The sequence below is a fragment of the Schistocerca piceifrons genome, chromosome 1 (genome assembly GCF_021461385.2).
Source record: "Schistocerca piceifrons isolate TAMUIC-IGC-003096 chromosome 1, iqSchPice1.1, whole genome shotgun sequence".
NCBI lineage: Eukaryota > Metazoa > Arthropoda > Insecta > Orthoptera > Acrididae > Schistocerca > Schistocerca piceifrons.
This window is the reverse complement of record NC_060138.1, coordinates 700,314,630-700,334,282: the sequence shown is the minus strand read 5'-3', so window position 1 is coordinate 700,334,282 and position 19,653 is coordinate 700,314,630. Positions and strand designations below refer to the sequence as shown.

General features: G+C 38.7%; 1 protein-coding gene across 4 annotated transcripts in view; it reads right to left on the bottom strand.

Annotated features, from left to right (window-relative positions):
• Positions 1-19,653, bottom strand: part of LOC124710318 (4-trimethylaminobutyraldehyde dehydrogenase A-like) — a 203,434-nt gene that overhangs the window by 68,861 nt on the left and 114,920 nt on the right. For all 4 annotated transcript variants that reach the window (XM_047240915.1, XM_047240914.1, XM_047240918.1 and 1 more), the window contains exon 5: positions 17,927-18,026. In XM_047240915.1, coding sequence (XP_047096871.1) covers positions 17,927-18,026 — 100 coding nt within the window. The remainder of the gene's footprint in view (positions 1-17,926; positions 18,027-19,653) is intronic.

Here is a 19,653-nt window from a genome sequence, read left to right as displayed (position 1 = left end):
AAACATAGGTTTGCCTTTCCTTAACTCATCTTCTAAGATAAGTCATAGGGTCAGCATTGCCTCATGTGTTCCAACATTTCCAAAGAATCAAACTGATCTTCCCCGAGGTCAGCTTTTACCAGTTTTTCCATTCGTCTGTAAAGATTTCATATTAGTATTTTCAGCCATAGCTTATTAAACTGATAGTTCTGTAATTTTCACACCTGTCAACACCTGCTTTCTTTGAGATTGGAATTATTATATTCTTCTTGAAGTCTGAGGGTATTTCACCTGTCTCATACATCTTGCTCCCAGATGATAGTGTTTTGTTAGGGCTGGCTCTCCCAAGGCCATCAGTAGTTCTAATGGAATGTTGTCTACTCCCGGGGCCTTGTTTCGACTCAGGTCTTTCAGTGCTCTCTCAAACTCTTCACGCAGTATCTTATCTCCCATTTCATCTTCATCTACATCCTCTTCCATCTACATAATATTGCCCTCAAGTACATCACCCTTGCATAGACTCTCCAGATACTCCTCCCACCTTTCTGTCTTCCCTTCTTTGCTTAGAACTGGTTTTCCATCTGAGCTCTCAGTATTCATACAAGTGGTTCTCTTTTCTCTAAAGGTTTCTTTAATTTCCCAGTAGGCAGTATCTACCTTACCCCTAGTGATATATGCTTCTACATCCTTACACGTGACCTCTAGCCATCCCTGCTTAGCCATTTTGCACTTCCTGTTGATCTCATTTTTGAGGCATTTGTATTCCTTTCCGCTTGCTTCATTTACTGCATTCTTCTTCCATCAGTTAAACTGAACATCTCTTCTGTTACCCACTAGCCCTAATCTTTTTACCTACTTGATCCTCTGCTACCTTCACTATTTCATCTCTCAAAGCTACCCATTCTTCTTCTACTGTATTTCCTTCCCCCGTTCTAGTCAATTATTCCCTAATACTCTCCCTGAAACTCTCTACAACCTTCGGTTCTTTCAGTTTGTCCAGGTTCCATCTCCTTACATCTCTGAGTTTTTGCAGTTTCTTCAAATTTAATTTAGAATTGATAACCAACAGATTGTAGTCAGAGTCCACGTCTGCCCCTGGAAATGTCTTACAATTTAAAACATGGTTTCTACAGCTCTGTCTTACCATTATATAATCTATCTGAAACCTTCCATTGTCTCCAGGCCTCTTCAATGTATACAACCTTCTTCCATGATTCTTAAACCAAGTGTTAGCTATGATCAAGTTATGCTCTGTGCAAAATTCTACCAGGCGGCTTCCTCTTTCATTCCTTATCCCCATTCCATATTCACCTACTACTTTTCCTTCTCTTTCTTTTCCTACTATCGAATTCCAGTCCCCCATGACTATTAAATTAAAAATTCTGCACAAAGGGTTATGGGCATTAAAATCATCCAGAAGCAGAAAAGGTGGGAGGAGTTGGGAAACTGGTGCAGCCAATAGATGGTGTGGTACTTTACCATGTGGAGGAAGGTAGATGTTGCAAATGGTAATTTCCTGTGTTGTCCTCACCCTGACAGCCACAGTTTCTAAAAGTGTTTGAAGGGACACAGGTGCACTATAGGCACAGGTATGGGTATGTCTACTGACTCCAAGTGACATCCTGTTACTGTCAGTATGATTTTTGTAATACGCCTGATAGCACGAAGGGTGGAGGACCACATTGCTGGAAACCAGGTTTCCTGAAGGGCAAAACAAAAATCAAGTGTAATGTTTACAAATTGTCATAACTCAGACAGGTGGGGGGGAAAATTGCCACAGTTTCACTGGAGGATGATGCTTTCTGTAGTCCGGCAAGGCATGAAGTCACCAAGGAGGCAGTTTATGCCTCAAGGTCACCTTCTGCAACCTGTAAGGGCTTGTAATCTCGGTGTCCATTGGTTCTGAGGCTCCAGGGAGATCTAGGTCCTCAGGGCACACTAGGATCTCCACCTAACCCTCAGAATTGGAGCCTGCCAGAAGCAGTGGTATGGGGTTCACCGGGATCTCTTTCTTCTTGACAGGCTTCTTCTTTTGATCCTCTCACTTTTCTCTCAGTTTCTCTGGCTGGGAGGGCTTCTCTGAGTTTGTCTCAGGAACTGATGTTGATTGGGAAGCCCTACAACTAGCAGCCTGTGGCTCCTTCAGCCACTGGCTTTGCCCAGCTTCACCACAGCAGAAGCCTTGGAAGGCAATGTCCCCGAGGGATGTCTTCCTTGCGAGAGGAGGCTGTTTGTTCTCTGGCTGAGGGATGGAGATATATGTCCCCAATGGCTGGGGGAGCTTTGTTCTGGAAGTAGATGTTAGGGGAGCAACAGGAGGAGGAGTGCCTCCAACCATGAAGGGGGCAGATGAATTCTGGCGGCTCTGGGGGCCCACTTTAAGAGGCATAACTGATAGGGATGGCATTTTCTGAAAGGGCAACGTCATTGTAGCTGTAGCACAGGAGGACGTCATGTGTACAGGACTTAGACGGTTGTATTTCTTTCTTCCCTCTGTGTAGGTCAATCTATACAGTGTCTTATATTCCATTATCTTCCTCTCTTTCTGATAAACAGTGCAGTTCAGTGAACAGGGGAGTGGAGTTCTCTACAGTTGACACAAATGGGAGAGGGGCACAAGAAACATTCTTATGTGTCAGAGGTCCACATTCCCAACATGTGGAGCTGCTGTTATATCAAGAGGACATGTTCCCAAACTTCCAATATTGGGGGGAGGGGGGGGGGGTTGATGGAGACTGGGACATCATCCAGTTGGCCACAAGGAAGCAATGCACGTGACTGGGAAGGGATGTTGTTTATACCAATACTGACCCGTTCCTCATTTTAGATATTCCCCCCACTCCCCCCAACTTGTCCTCTAAGTTCCCTACAAAAAACAGAGGCTTTGTTGTTAGAAAGGATCCCACAATCAGACCTGGTGCAAACTAAATATTTGGAAAGGTATGTCTCAACTTGATCTTCAGCCCTGCATTCCTCCCATGAGGTGAGTCATTGGGCAAGGCAACTATCATCATCACAACAAGACCGCACAAACCTGTTCGATCTCTACTTTGCTGGCAAGCTGCACACAACTGTGACTCTAGCAATGTTGGAATTTGCAGATACTCTCATTTGAGGAGATCAATGGATCGCAAACAAACACCTCACTATTCAACTGGATATCTCTGGTAGTAGTGCTGACACATTTGTCCACCAGTTGGGAGTACTCAAAGGTCCATGCCCAATAGGTTCCTCACCGTCTAACAGACGACCATAAAGAGCAACAAAAGACTATCTGTGTGGAATTGCTTGCATGTTATGCAGCTGATCGTAATGATCTTTAGTCGATCATCATCGTGATGAAACATTGGTGGCACCACACCACCTCTCCTCTGATGAGACAGTTCAAAGCCGCACCATCAGCTGCTAAAGTCAAGGTGATGGTCTTCTGGGACTCTGAAGGGGTTATTCTGCTTGATGTCCTCCCTCACGGTGCAACAATCAACTCTGAAGTATTTTGTGCTATCTTCAAGAAACTGAAGAAACGACTTAAGTGTGTTCCATCACAAAAATGCAAATGAACTTCTCCTTCTCCATGACAACACAAGGGCCCATACAAGTCTACATACCAGAGAGGAGATTACAAAACTTCATTGGACTGTTCTTCCTCATCCACGCTCCAGCCCAAAGCTCGCGCCTTCCAACTTCCATTTGTTTAGCCCAATAATGGATGCACTTCGGAAGAAGCAGTATGTGCATGATGTGGAAGTTGGATTGATGCATCAAGATCACTATAATGTTGATTAGTAGAAAGGTATCATGCACACATACAGGCCCTCACAGTAAGGTGGTCTAAGACCACGGCATTGAATGGAGATTATGTTGGGGGGGGAGGGGGGGGGGGGGAGAGGGGGGAGAATAAAGAACAAGTTTCGCAGCTAAAATAGTGGGGTATAATACGGTGTATTGGAAAGCTGAATAAAACCAACCTGCTTTCAGAAAAACAAGTGTTGCATTACTTAAAACACCCCTCACATTTCTGAGTCCCAAACTGGAACATGCTAAAATATTTCCAAGTCCTGTACAAATTTCACCAAACCAACCACACCAACCAACAGATGAAGACCAAAGATCACAAATTCCATTCTGCCTGTCTATTTAAAAACTTGGTCATGTGATCAGCAACTTTATGCAGCAACCTCCAACTTGACCACAGTCCATAACACATATTACAACATTTATGTATTTCAAACATATATGACATACACTTTCAGCTACTTGTAATCCAGTATTTGCATTATACAATTTTATCAATATTGTACAATGCACACAGAAATGCAGCAACCTGGCCAAATGAATGACTTTATTCAGCAGGATGCTGCAGTCCTATGTTGCTCAAATCACACTGCTACAGACATAATGTTACCAAAATTGCTACTAAATAACATCAGGATACCGGAACAATGGGATGAATTACTCCTGCGGACCGCTGTGTGTATGTGGAGAAATCTTTCTTTTGGCCTTGTTTTATGAATCATTCAATACATTACTTGCAACAATCTGTGTATTTGTTCAACAAAAATTTAAACAATATCATCCTCTAGTTAACATCAAGCCCTATCCAACTGTGTGTTGTAAGGCTGTGTTGGGCTTTTGTATCATTCATTACTGAGTTCATACACAATTTTAACATAAATGTTAACTTTTGTAATAATGACTTTATGCACTTAATAACTATTTTATCGAGCTCATCTCACTAGTATGAGTTCAGTGCAGGATTTAGATTTTTCCTACTATGTCTAGAAGTAGTTTTAGTATTTCAGTGAATATTCTAAGCTGTAAGATGCTCAGTTCCTTGCCATATGGCTACATTGCCTTTAAGTTTGCATCAGCACCTCCTCCCTACCAATTTCAGGTTTTCCATGTTGCTCGGCTGCAGCAGCTAGCTTGTCAGCTCCCCCACCTCCTTACACTGACCAGCATCTGCTCACTTATATGGCACAGTCAACACACGGCATCTTGTCAGCTATCTATTGCTTAACTAACATTCTGAGTTGAGTACAAATTGAATAGTAGGTAGGATAAGGCCAGAATTAGAAGAATATCAACTTTAAAATTATTTGTCATGAAACTTTCTCATGATCCTTTCCATCGTTAAACACTCTGTTTTGAAGAATACATCATAACACACAAAATTATCAATTGCACACTTTTTTTCCATAAAAATGTCTGCCTTCACACCACACTTTTCTCAACAATGGTTATCACAATACTCATCTCACAACTACTGAAAATTCACCCAAGAGGCAAAGAGATCAGTGATGCATTTTGCTATATAAAGATGTTGCTGGAAATTGTTCTATATAACCAAAGACAATTTTGAGTGTAATTTACCATAATAGAGTTGAGTAACATTTGTTATATCGATTTGATGTAAGAATAAATGTATTACGTACAGTGAAATATTACAAATGCAGGTATTTCATAAAATATTTATTACTTTGCACATAAAATGGTCGTATTTCATGTTTTATTGATAACATTATAGCTTCTAATGCAGATAATGGTTCGAGAATGAATGAAAAGTTCTAAACTAGTCACTAATAAAAATATTATTTGCAACTGATAGAGATTTTAATTAATAAATTACAAATACAAGGGTCATTCAATAAGTAATACCCCACATTAAAAAAAAAAAAAAAAAAAAAAAGGCCATTAATAAACATAGACAAACGTCCTTGTCGGTGTAACTCTTCAGGCTTTCCCGGCGATCTAATGACATCTTGGGTTGTCGGGTGTTCTGCCGGATATCAGCGTCGTACTTGCACGATGTTCCCTCTGCGGTCCGCGCCCACCAAACCCACTCCTGAGGGTTTCATCTACGGTCTGGGGTACCAGGCGTTCCCCCTGCGGTCCGCACCCGCTCACCACGACCTGTTGGAGCGTTGCCGCTCCGTTTTCCGTCTGCTGCGGCTCTGGATGTTCCCTCTGCGGTCCGCGCCCACCAGTCCCACTTCTGGGTGTTCCATCTTTGGTCTGGTGCTCCTGGTAGTCCGTCAGGGGCTCGTTTACCATCTCCATGTCTCTGGTTCTTCTGTTTGTGTAGTGTTGCAGCTGACCCCGTTGCTCCTTTAACAATTCCAGAGCTGGATCCCAGGCTCTGCTTAGCTGGTACCCTGTGTCACGATTCATCTTATGAACGGGGTCAGCTGCAACACTACACAAACAGAAGAACCAGAGACATGGAGATGGTAAACGAGCCCCTGACGGACTGCCAGGAGCACCAGACCGAAGATGGAACACCCAGAAGTGGGACTGGTGGGCGCGGACCGCAGAGGGAACATCCAGAGCCGCAGCAGATGGAAAACGGAGCGGCAACGCTCCAACAGGTCGTGGTGAGCGGGCGCGGACCGCAGGGGGAACGCCTGGTACCCCAGACCGTAGATGAAACCCCCAGGAGCGGGTTTGGTGGGCGCGGACTGCAGAGGGAACACCTAGAACCGCAGCGGACGGAAAACGGAGCAGCAACGCTCCAGCAGGTCAGAGGAAATGGGCGCAGACCACAGAGGAAGCGCCTGCAGCAGTTGGTGGAGGGGGAAGGCCATAGGCATAAATACTGGACCAGGTCCACTCGAGGAGCAGTCTCAGGTCGCACCTGATGAAGGTCTCGAGCTACGTGACCGAAATATCGTGCAAGTACGACGCTGATATCCGGCAGAACACCCGACAACCCAAGATGTCCTTGTCGGTGATTCACATTTGATGTTTGTTCTGGGCACCGGTGAAGTTTCGAACTTTTCTGGCACATGGCGGAGCTGCAGTACAGTGTCAAAATGGCGTCCACATATGACTCACATTACAAACAGCATGCTGTTATGGAATTCTTGTGTGCAGAAAAAGAAACCATCTTGAACACCCATAAACATTTGTGTGCAGTGCAGCGTATGGTGATGATGCAGTTGAAAGGATTGCAGTGGGGCAATGGGTAAAGAAAGTTACAGCCTCAGGAAATGCAGAAACTGAGCTCCATGATCAGCCAGGCTTGGGATGTCCTGTCACAGCCACTGCTCCAAACATGCTGAATCATGCACCCTCAGACTTCCATCTCTTTGTGTCACTAAAAGATTCTCTACAGGGAACACACTTTGAAGATGATGAGAGTGCCAGTCATGCAGTGAAAACATGGCTATGTCTACAAGACAAGAGCTTTTACCAGCTGGGAATACATGCTCTTCCACAACGTTGGCGTACGGCCATAGAACGTGATGGAGACTGCATAGAAAAATAGGACACGGACAAGACCTGTTGATGAATATTCTCACAAAATTCTGACTCTTAACAATATATATGTTCTGAGAGAAAAAAAAGAAAAATGGGGCATTACTTATTGTGTTGCTGATACTGATACCAACACAATGTTGGAATTACATAAATTCTATGTTTATTTATGATTTTATTAATTTGCATTATGAATGTTATTAGTGGTCATAAAGAATTATGTAAATAATAATAATAATAATAATAATAATAATAATAATAATAATACAGTGAGATGGAAGGATTCATGATTGCAATACAGGATCAAACAATAAACACCAGATATTACAGCAAGCATATTATTAAAGATCCCAATACCACAACAGATAAATGCAGACATTGCAAACAAAGCAATCACTCAAATAAATACATCAGCTACACCACTACAATTTCATAACCACCTCTACAACCCTTTAGATCACATAACATCAACAGATATGAAGAAAGTAAATTGGAAAAAGAAAACACTACAGGCAAGCACCTGTATCATCTAACACAGCCACACATCGATCAAGACGCATCCAAAACATGGCTACGAAAAGGCAATATATAAAGTGAGATGGAAGGATTCATGATTTCAATACAGGATCAAACAATAAACACCAGATATTACAGCAAGTATATTATTAAAGATCCCAATACCACAACTGATAAATGCAGACTTTGCAAACAACAAATAGAAACAGTAGATCACATCACAAGCGGATGTACAATACTAGCAAATACAGAATACCCCAGAAGACATGACAATGTAGCAAAAATAATACATCAACAGCTTGCCTTACAACATAAACTTATAAAACAACATGTTCCCACATACAAGTATGCGCCACAAAATGTACTGGAGAATGATGAATACAAATTATACTGGAACAGAACTATTATAACAGATAAAACAACACCACATAACAAACCTGACATCATACTCACCAATAAAAAGAAGAAATTAACACAACTAATAGAAATATCCATACCCAATACAACAAATATACAGAAGAAAACAGGAGAAAAAATTGAAAAATACGTCCAACTGGCTGAGGAAGTCAAGGACATGTGGCATCAGGATAAAGTTGACATTATACCGATTATACTATTAACTACAGGAGTCATACCACACAATATCCACCAGTACATCAATGCAATACAGCTACATCCAAACTTATATTTACAACTACAGAAATCTGTAATTATTGATACTTGTTCAATTACCTGAAAGTTTCTAAATGCAATGTAACAGATACCGTACAGTTAAAAGGAAGTTGTGCTTGATCAAGATCCGCGTCACTTTCCATTTTTAACCAGACATAACGTCTGAGAAAGAAAAGAAATAATAATAATAATCCCCCGTGGAGGCCCGGGAAAAGAATAGGCCTTCGGTATGTTCTGCCAGTCGTAAAAGGCGACGAAAAGAACAAACCACTAATATGGCTAACCCCCCTTTTAGTGTGATTAGTTGGTTCAGGACAGAACTAATGAAGCCTCGGACAAGCGCTGTCATGGTCGGGGACGACGCTTGAACCCTATGCCCGTCCACAATGGTAACGACACTGCTAGCCACACGGCAAATGATTTAAACCCAAATAGAGGTGTTTTGCAGGATATGCTTCCTGCAACCACTCTAGAAGGAAAACAAAGACAGAGGATGAGATGGTCATATGAAGTTAACCAACACCTCATGTTCTGTTACTACCAAACAACAAACTTAGGAACCAACACAACTGGATACAGATCACAAGTATACACAACATTTATTACCAGATATCCAGAACTAAAATTTTTAACAGAACAACGGCTAGCTGATCAGATCCGTGTAATAATAAAAAATAACAGGATACCCCAGTCAGAAATAGAAAACATCAAACAACAAGTACAACAAATACTGGAACAAAATAATGAGCAATCAGAAGAAGAAGAAAATACAGTAGTGGACTCAAACATCCCAGAGAAAACAAACAAAGAACAACACGCATCAATTAAACAATCAGAGGAAAACGAAATCTTAAGACAGCCACCAGAACAAGCACAAATAGAACATGAAGTGACACACATGTTAGATATAGACGAAAAATTTCAGTTGACATATATAGAATACAAAGACACAAATACAGACATTAGACCGTTCTTGCATAGACCACCAAATAACCTACAAGTCGAAACAACAATAACAACTATCAACACAATCATACACAACAAAATAAATGAAAATACAACTATGGAAGAGTTACAACTACTGGTTTATGTAGGAGCACTCACTACACTAAATATACACAGTAGGCAGAGATAAGAACCAACCAACACACAGAAGAAACCCACAAAACCAGCATGGCAACACAGGCTGCAGATCAGAATAGAAAAACTGAGAAAAGACATTGGACAGCTAACACAATTTATAAGAAATGAAGTATCAGACAAAAAACGAAAAAGGTTAGGTAAAATCTCACAACAAGAAGCGATAGAGCAATTAGATGAAAAGAAGCAGAAATTACAAGCATTGGCCAAACAACTTAGAAGATACAAAAAAAGTGAAAATAGAAGGAAACAAAACCAAACATTCAACACAAACCAAAAGAAATTTTACCAGACAATAGATAACACACACATTAAAATAGACAATCCACCAAACATAACAGACATGGAACACTTCTGGAGCAACATATGGTCAAACCCGGTACAACATAACAGACATGCACGGTGGATACAAGCAGAAACAGACTCATACAAGATGATACCACAAATGCCTGAAGTGATAATTTTGCAACATGAAGTCACCTGAGCAATTAATTCTACGCACAATAGGAAAGCCCCTGGAAATGATAAAATAGCAAATTTCTGGCTAAAGAAGTTCACCTCAACACATTCACATCTAACTAAATTATTTAACAATTACATTGCAGACCCATATACAGTCCCTGATACACTTACACAAGGAATAACTTATCTGAAACCTAAAGATCAAGCAGACACAGCAAACCCAGCAAAATATCGCCCATAACATACCTACCAACAATATACAAAATATTAACTTCAGTCATTACACAGAAATTAATGACACATACAACACAGAACAAAATTATAAATGAAGAACAAAAAGGCTGCTGCAAAGGAGCACGAGGATGTAAAGAGCAACTGATAATAGATGCAGAGGTGACATATCAAGCTAAAACTAAACTAAGGTCGCTACACTATGCATACATTGATTACCGAAAAGCTTTTGATAGTGTACTCCACTCATGGTTACTTCAGATATTGGAAATATACAAAGTAGATTCTAAATTAATACAGTTTCTAAACATACTAATGAAAAATTGGAAAACCGCACTTAATATCCAAACAAATTCAAATAATATCACATCACAGCCAATACAGATTAAGTGTGGAATATACCAAGGAGACTCATTAAGTCCTTTCTGGATCTGCCTTGCTCTGAACCCACTATCCAACATGCTAAATAATACAAATTATGGATATAATATTACTGGAACATACCCACAAAAAATCACACATTTGCTATACATGGATGATCTAAAACTACTGGCAGCAACAAATCAACAACTCAACCAATTACTAAAGATAACAGAAGTATTCAGCAATGATATAAATATGGCTTTTGGAATGGACAAATGTAAGAAAAATAGCATAGTCAAGGGAAAACACACTAAACAAGAAGATGACATATTGGATAACCACAGCGACTGCCTAGAAGCGATGGAAAAAACAGATGCCTATAAATATCTAGGATACAGACAAAAAATAGGAATAGAAAATACAAATATTAAAGAAGAAATAAAAGAAAAATATAGACAAAGACTAACAAAAATACTGAAAACAGAATTGACAGCAAGAAACAAGACAAAAGCTATAAATACTTATCCTATACCAGTATTGACCTACTCATTTGGAGTAGTGAAATGGAGTAACACAGACCTAGAAGCACTCAATACACTTACACGATCACAATGCCACAAATATAGAATACATCACATACAATCAGTAACAGAAAGATTCACATTAAGCAGAAAGGAAGGAGGAAGGGGATTTATCGACATAAAAAACCTACATTATGGACAGGTAGACAATTTAAGAAAATTCTTTCTAGAACGAGCAGAAAGTAGCAAAATGCATAATGCAGTCACTCATATAAATACATCAGCTACACCATTGCAATTTCATAACCACTTCTACAACCCTTTAGATCAGATAACATCAACAGATACGAAGAAAGTAAATTGGAAAAAGAAAACACTACATGGCAAGCACCCGTATCATCTAACACAGCCACACATCGATCAAGACGCATCCAACACATGGCTAAGAAAAGGCAATATATACAGTGAGACGGAAGGATTCATGATTTCAATACAGGATCAAACAATAAACACCAGATATTACAGCAAGCATATTATTAAAGATCCCAATACCACAACAGATAAATGCAGACTTTGCAAACAACAAATAGAAACAGTAGACCACATCACAAGCGGATGTACAATACTAGCAAATACAGAATACCCCAGAAGACATGACAATGTAGCAAAAATAATACATCAACAGCTAGCCATACAACATAAACTAATAAAACAACACGATTCCACGTACACGTATGCACCACAAAATGTACTGGAGAATGATGAATACAAATTATACTGGAACAGAACCATTATAACAGATAAAACAACACCACATAACAAACCTGACATCATACTCACCAATAAAAAGAAGAAATTAACACAACTAATAGAAATATCCATACCCAATACAACAAATATACAGAAGAAAACAGGAGAAAAAATTGAAAAATACATCCAACTGGTTGAGGAAGTCAAGGACATGTGGCATCAGGATAAAGTTGACATTATACCAATTATACTTTCAACTACAGGAGTCATACCACACAGTATCCACCAGTACATCAACGCAATACAGCTACATCCAAACGTATATATACAACTACAGAAATCTGTATTTATTGATACATGTTCAATTACCCGAAAGTTCCTAAATGCAATGTAACATATACCGTACAGTTAAAAGGAAGTCATGCTTGATCAAGGTCTGCATCACTTTCCATTTTTAACCAGACATAACATCTGAGAAAGGAAAGAAATAATAATAATAATAATAATAATGATAGTAATAGAATAACTACTATCATAACTACTACTACTAAAGATTTTTTTCAAAATTATAAAATATGTATAACAAAGAGAATAAAATTTTCACTCTGCAATGGAGTGCAAACTAATATGAGACTTCCTGGTACATCAAAACTATGTGTTGGACCGAGACAGTAGCGTGGAACGTTTGCCTTTCGCAGGCAAGTGTTCTGCCAACTGAGCTACCCAAGTGTGACTCACAACCCATCCTCAAAGATTTACGCTCATTTTATTTTTTTACTTCCATGAGGACCTCAGGTCCTACATTCCCAACTTCACAAAAGCTCTCTTGTGACACATGCAGGTCTATCAATCCTAGAAGAAAGGACATCATAAAGATGTGGCTTAGCCACAGCCTGGGCAATGTTTCCAAAATGAAACATTCACTCTGCAGCATACTGCATACTGATATAAAAATTACTGGCAGATTAAAACTGTGTGCCAGGTCAAGACATGAACTCAGGACCTTTGCCTTTCACAGGCAAGTGCTCTATTGATTGAGATACCGAAGCCTGACTCATAACCCATCCTCACAGCTTTACTTCGTCAGTACCTCATCTCCTACCTTCCAAGCTTCTTAAGTTTGACAAACTTTTAGTATTACACTATTTTGTACAAAACAATTTTTATTACATATTTTCACATTTTAATATAAACAAATTATTGTACTTTACTATCTATTTAAATATAAATGAAAACAAAAAATTAAATGTTGTGTAAAACATTGTTACTGAATCATGCAGTGACTTTATTGTATGTATCACGTTGTTGCTTAAACTACATCACTTCATTATTAAGGCCATACCAGTATAATAAATTCTAGCCACAATTTAGTAGCAGTATGTCCTTTACAGAACTGGAAATTCTTATGATGTTCTCTTTTATGTAAGGAGCATCATAATTACTATGAATGGAGGCTTAAAAGTAATAGATATGGCCATAGAATAAAATGGTTTTATTAAGTTTATTCAATTTCCCTCCAAGTTACATCCAATGGCTGCAATGTACTTGTCCCAACAACCTTCCCATGGTTAGAAATGGTTTTGGAATTCAACTAATGGGATGCTGTTGATGGTCTGCTACGACTTTTCCTTAACTTTGCCTGCATTAGGTAACCCCTCCTCCTTCACCTGGACATTTCCATTGCACATTTTCATAAAGTTTCTTCAAAACACCCAGGTGAAAGTCCTGATTAACAGTTTGTCCTGTTGGAACAAATTATTGTGCACAATACCTATCACACTAAAGACACAAATGAGCATCATACTCACGTGTTGTCGCAATTAGCTTGCATTTTTGGCATATTTTAACAGTGGTGTCATCCACTGGCTTTGCTGCTATTTGAATCCTTTAACTGCAGCACCGAATCTCATTAGTTGACACAGTATAATTTTTCTTATCCATTCTTCATTTTATGATAAATGACAATGTAATTTTTTCTGTTAGTCTCTTGTGAGTAGAAATCACAGAAATTTAGTAGCAATGCATTTTTGTTCAGTGTTCTGATAAAATGAGCAGGAATGTGCTTTGTGACATGGAATTCAACTCAGCTATCTAATCAATTGCTCAACCACAATCTTCAAAGAAAGTGTTTCTAATTTTACTTTTTGATAGTTAAAGTGAATTAGCTTGAGGCTTGTCTCAGTTTACATTTCTAGCCTATCTGAAATCTGAAAACTGCTCACAGCATTGCATTTACCTTAGAGGGTCACTTAAAACATCTCATTCAAAATGGCTACAGTCTTAACTGCAGATTTCGTTAAGAGATGGCGAACTTGATTACGTAACTTGAAAGTGTACACAAGGCAACATCACTCCACTGGCTGAAGAATGATCCTGTGGGTCAACATGCCTGCCATACTGGAATTTTGGTTATTCCCCCCCCCCCCCCCCCCCCCTCCCTCTTCATAATCGGAACATACACAAAACGAATCGGAAGCTGTTTTATATCAAATAATAATCAATTTTCTGGATAGGTATTTGATATCTTATGGATTGCCTGTTTAACTGAATAACAATGCATATCCTCATTACATTACACGTTTACACATTTATCTACTTCAGAGGTGGCAGCAGCTTGACTAATAAAGTTTGGAGCAAAATGCAACAAACAGAATTCTGTAGTTAAAACCTGCCAATAAATGCACCCATCTGCAACATCCTTGCTGAGGTTCCTGGTGTGCTATTTCAAACATTTGGTTTCTTGACGGCACAACTTGTATGCTCAGTTATAATTCCAATGGGAAGTGCAAGACTGTAGTTTCAAAGGTTTCAAGTTAAATCCTGGTTTACAGGCTTTTACTGGTAATATTTTTAGTGGATGAAGAAAGTGAAATTGTTACATAATAAACTCAAATTAAACTGAAGGTTGCCCTACAAATGTTGTCAAAAGCATACCCCTTCCAACACCAACAGACCTTGTAAAGCACAACAGTGTTATAAGCAACCTTCCAGTGGATAATCTATGGCAGTACAAGATACTTGTTTCAAACAGTCTGGATACATTATTTTTAATGTTTCATGGAAGATCAAAACCTAAGTCTTCTTTACATATATGTGGGAATACAATACAATTAACATTTAAAAAAGGTCCCGTTTAAATTGCTTAGAAGATAAAGGTGTAATTAGTTAAAAGTGCACAGTATATGAAAAAACAAAACATAAGGGCATAAACAAATGGTCTACATCATATCCTGCAGAATGATTAGTCTGAAACCCATCCCCCTTGTAGCCCCAAAGACTACAGTAGTGAGAGCATGATCAGGTACTATTTTCTATTGTCCTTTCCCCAGAATTTTGCAGGAATTAAAAAAAGTTTTTGGTTATCTATCTAGAAAAGACCATATGTTCTTATGTGGTGGAAAAGTAATTTTTTGACTGAACTAATGATCTCTTGAGAAGAAAAATACTACCCGTTAGCAAGAAAGTAATACACTGACAGATACTGTTTGAACACAAGTCGATGATTCACATCATAGCTCCAATAAGCCTCTCATAGTTTTTTGCTTTTGGGGGAATCCAAAGAAGACATTTGTCCACAAATACATCCCACTTTACTTTTCTCAAGTTCCATCTCAGTCATGGAAAGGATGAAATGAGTAGGATATCTGTCCATATTTCAATTAAGATTGGATGGTATTGACCGTGTAGGAAGTCTTGTAATACGAACTGCGAACTATGGAGAGGTAATTTATTTTTGTTAGTTGTTACAAAACATAGAGCAGAATTATACTCCTGTCTCCAAGCTGCTGATAAGAATGTTACTTTATCTTTTGCATTAGACACCAAATGTAAGCTATGGTCTTCTGTCCAATTTACAACAGCTTCTCCATTTCCATCACTTTCCTTGTACTTCCACAGATGTGTATTCTAGATCTACGATCATACGTATGTTGCCGCTCTATAAGCACAGTGTTATGTAGCTCCTAGTATTCAAAGCCAGGAATTTTTCTTCTGATTCATTTGCTCTACATTTTCAATATGTGTTTCCTGAACAACAACATCGATGTTATATTTTCATAAAATAGTCTGTAAGATTTTGCATCTTGATTTACTTATGCCTTCACTGTTGATTTGACATATCTTGATGATAGGTCCAAAGTTTATAGCTGGAGGGTCCCGAGGAGAACCATCTGAGTCCATGTATTGTAACAAATTCATTTTAGCTAGGAGATCTTAGAGATTACCTGGTTGCCTCTGCTCCTTGGCTTTAGGCATTTGCTTCAAGTGGCTGCTGTTCTTTGGCACCACCCAGAGGACACATGTGATTTATAGTACGTCACAGACGTGAACAGCTCCAGAGCCCTTCCCTGTAATCTCTCTGGTAGCACCATGCAACAGCACTATTGAGTACTGCTGAACTAATGTTTTCCTGTCTTTATAATCACATTTTATTAAAATGAATATCACACTAGACATTTGGGGCCATTCTTTTGAATGAATATACAAACATTTCATTTCTTGTGAAAAACAAATAATTTTTTTCCCCATTGATGATAGGCATCACATGAAACACACAATGAATGGTATTTGTTCGGGTTAGCTCCATCTAAAATTTTGCAAACTATTAGCTGTCTATGTACCGGAGAAGTTAAAAATCTGTTCAAGATGACTAATGTTAAGCAAAATTTACTCTCCTGAGTGCAAGTGTTAAGACAGGAACTTTCAATAAAGTAATCTCTTCCTTAGTTTTAAACTCTCTTGACATTTCCAAATTTCCAATTTCACGTAAGATGCCTAACGGCAACTCTATCCTCAATCCTAGAATGGGGTGCATACTCAATTTGCAAATTAAGTTTTAGTTCTACTACAGTGGTTCATCCTAAATTGACTCATTTTATTAGTTATAAAGCTTACTGAGAAGTAGATGTACTGGTACATAAAGAATCCCACAGTCCCTAAAGAGGCTTCTGCAAGATGCTCAATAAACAATCATGCTTAATACTCTTACTAGTTGCTTCAACAGAATAAACGGTTTATTCATCCTAACTGCATTGCCATGGAAATTACTCCATAGTGCACTAATGAGTGAAAGAAAGCTAGCAATTGTGTCTCCAGATCAGCATAGTGGGAGTAGTTGGTTAATACAAATTTGGCAGAACTTCAGTTAACTTATCCACAGGCTGCTGCTACTCCAGTTTATTATCCATCTGGATACCTAGAAATCACACATATGGAGCTTTATTTAGTATTTGCCACTTGATATCTACTTGTGGTGAGAGTGCTGCAGAAATTCTGAAGAACTTAAATAGGTAGATCCCTGAAGAAATAGTTTCACTGTCACATTTAAATCCATTTATGATTTTTTGATGAACAGTTTCTACTGCAGAATCAAAATTAACTGTCAGTTATCCATACACTGTCCAGTGTGGGACTTGAAAACTACACATTGGTTACAGACAGACATTGTTTTTGGTTATACTATTCATCAAATTGAACGAAACAAATACTTGAGGCAACAATATTCTGAAAAGGATCGATTGCTACATGCCATAAAGATGGTATGCTGAGTTGCTGCTACACATTGAGATTTCATCCAAAACCTTCTTCAGAAAAGAAACCACACACATATTCACACAAGCAAGCACATCTCTTGCAAACATCACCACTACCTCCAGCCACTCTGGCCAAAATATTTCTGGCCGGAGTGGCCAGAGATTGCGGTCGTGTGTGTGTGAGGCATGTCTGCTTATGTGAACGTGTGCGGAGTTTCCTTTCTGAAGAAGGCTATGGAAAAATCTCAATGTGTAACAGTCTTTTGATTGTGCCTGTCTGCAACTCAACATGTCATCTTTAGAGTGGGTAGCAATCTATCCTTTTCATCATACTGTTGACATTCCAACTAGTCTACATACAACATACACACACTAAGTACTATTAACCTACTTTCAAAGTACAAATTCCAATACCGATAAATATAACACAGGTAACAAAAATATTCAATACACCGGAAAACAGCGATAAAATACATCTTGCTTGCAATGCAAACCACTAATTACCTGCTGTCATGATGTTTACCCCTGTGGCTACTGATCCAGTAAAAGATATTTTTGCAACATCTGGGTGGTGACACATATGTGATCCTGTTTCACCTGCACCCTATGGAGGAAGAACTTATTTCATTACTTTTGTACACAATTACAACAGGGAAAAACAAAAAATAAATATATTTATGTTTATAGAAAACAGACAATGGCATGAAAAAATAAATCCACCCCCACCCCTACACAAACAATGCTCATCTCTCCCAACAATGGGGTCACACATATAAAAAGTGCACTAATATATAAGGAATGTCTACCTCCTTAGGTGGTGAACCCTCTGACAAGATAAATGGCACAGGATCTATACAAAATAACTTGACCTGTATCTGAGCAGACAGTGTAGTAGAGGAGGGAACAATAATAGTGATGGGGGTGGCCACTGCATGGCAAGGGAGGTGCAGTTCAACAGCTAAATGTCACTCACAAGCAGAACTCGTAAGATACAGCTAGTGAGTCTACAAACAGTCATATCAGCAGGTTATGCCAGTACAACCAATAATTCAAATCAACTGTTTTTAATAATAAACACAACAGGTCACACGATTATGCTAAAATTGCAAAAGAAGGAGCAATTTATTTTCACCGACTTGTAACCCTTTCTTCTTTCCCTTCCTTCCATATTAAAATTAGATTATTTTGCCAAAACACAGTTTGGTTTACACAGTTTCACATCACTAATGCAGTTGTAATTGACAGAATCCTGAAACAGTCTATTGTCAAACAAACAACTGAGGACAATTAATGTCAATAGTATCTGTAAAGCTCATGCATGTTATAAAAATAAACGTGTAATTTCTTCACTTATGTTGTTGCAAGCCCATACTAATTACATTTTCAGCAGCTGTTGGTGGCTCTTAAAATAATTACATTGTTGAAAAAAATCTGCTCCACTTGGATGCTATCATGTGCCAAGAACTTATTCTCAGTATCTCAAACTGTTCATGAATCTGTAGGCTGTTATGAATATTTCACTTATTTTATTTGTGCACACAAGCAGAAGTGAGTGCCCTATATATGATCCAATTTCTTGAGATTGGAGGTAAATATAAATCTCATCTCCAGTTTAAAGAAAAAAAATCATTAACCTGCCTACATTTTGTATGCAGCAATATTTGATTTCACATGCACCAAACACAAACTCAAAGCAGCCTCTATTTTTCATCGCAAACTTTTCAAAATCTGTAAAGTGGCTTACTTAATGTCAAAATATCACAATAATTATGACCGTTAACAAAATGAGAGGCAGTTCATCATGAAATTCATGAATGGCACTATGACATACAAGAGAATCAACCTTTTTTACCAAATAGTTTCCTTAAAATCATTTGAGAAGGACTCAGAGCAGGCGATGTGCACATGTCTGCATTCCTGGAGTGTCATGAGTCAGCCACCAACTGTGCCAGAGTGGGCAGATAATGTTTTGTTCATAATGAGCAAAGTCAGGTGACAGCAAACTGAGGCAGCCTTTGGAACAGATGGGTAGATTCGCCAGCATTGAGAATGCATTTCTGTGCAGGTGCCAAATTACCTTGTGTGAGCTCTACGATACATCTAACTACTAAAGAGACAGATACATTGAGTTTTCTACAATGACATAACAATCACAAAACCATCTGAAAGAAAGAGTAGACATAGATAAACAGAATGCACAGTACCATATTCCAGAAAATGCCCTGCAACTC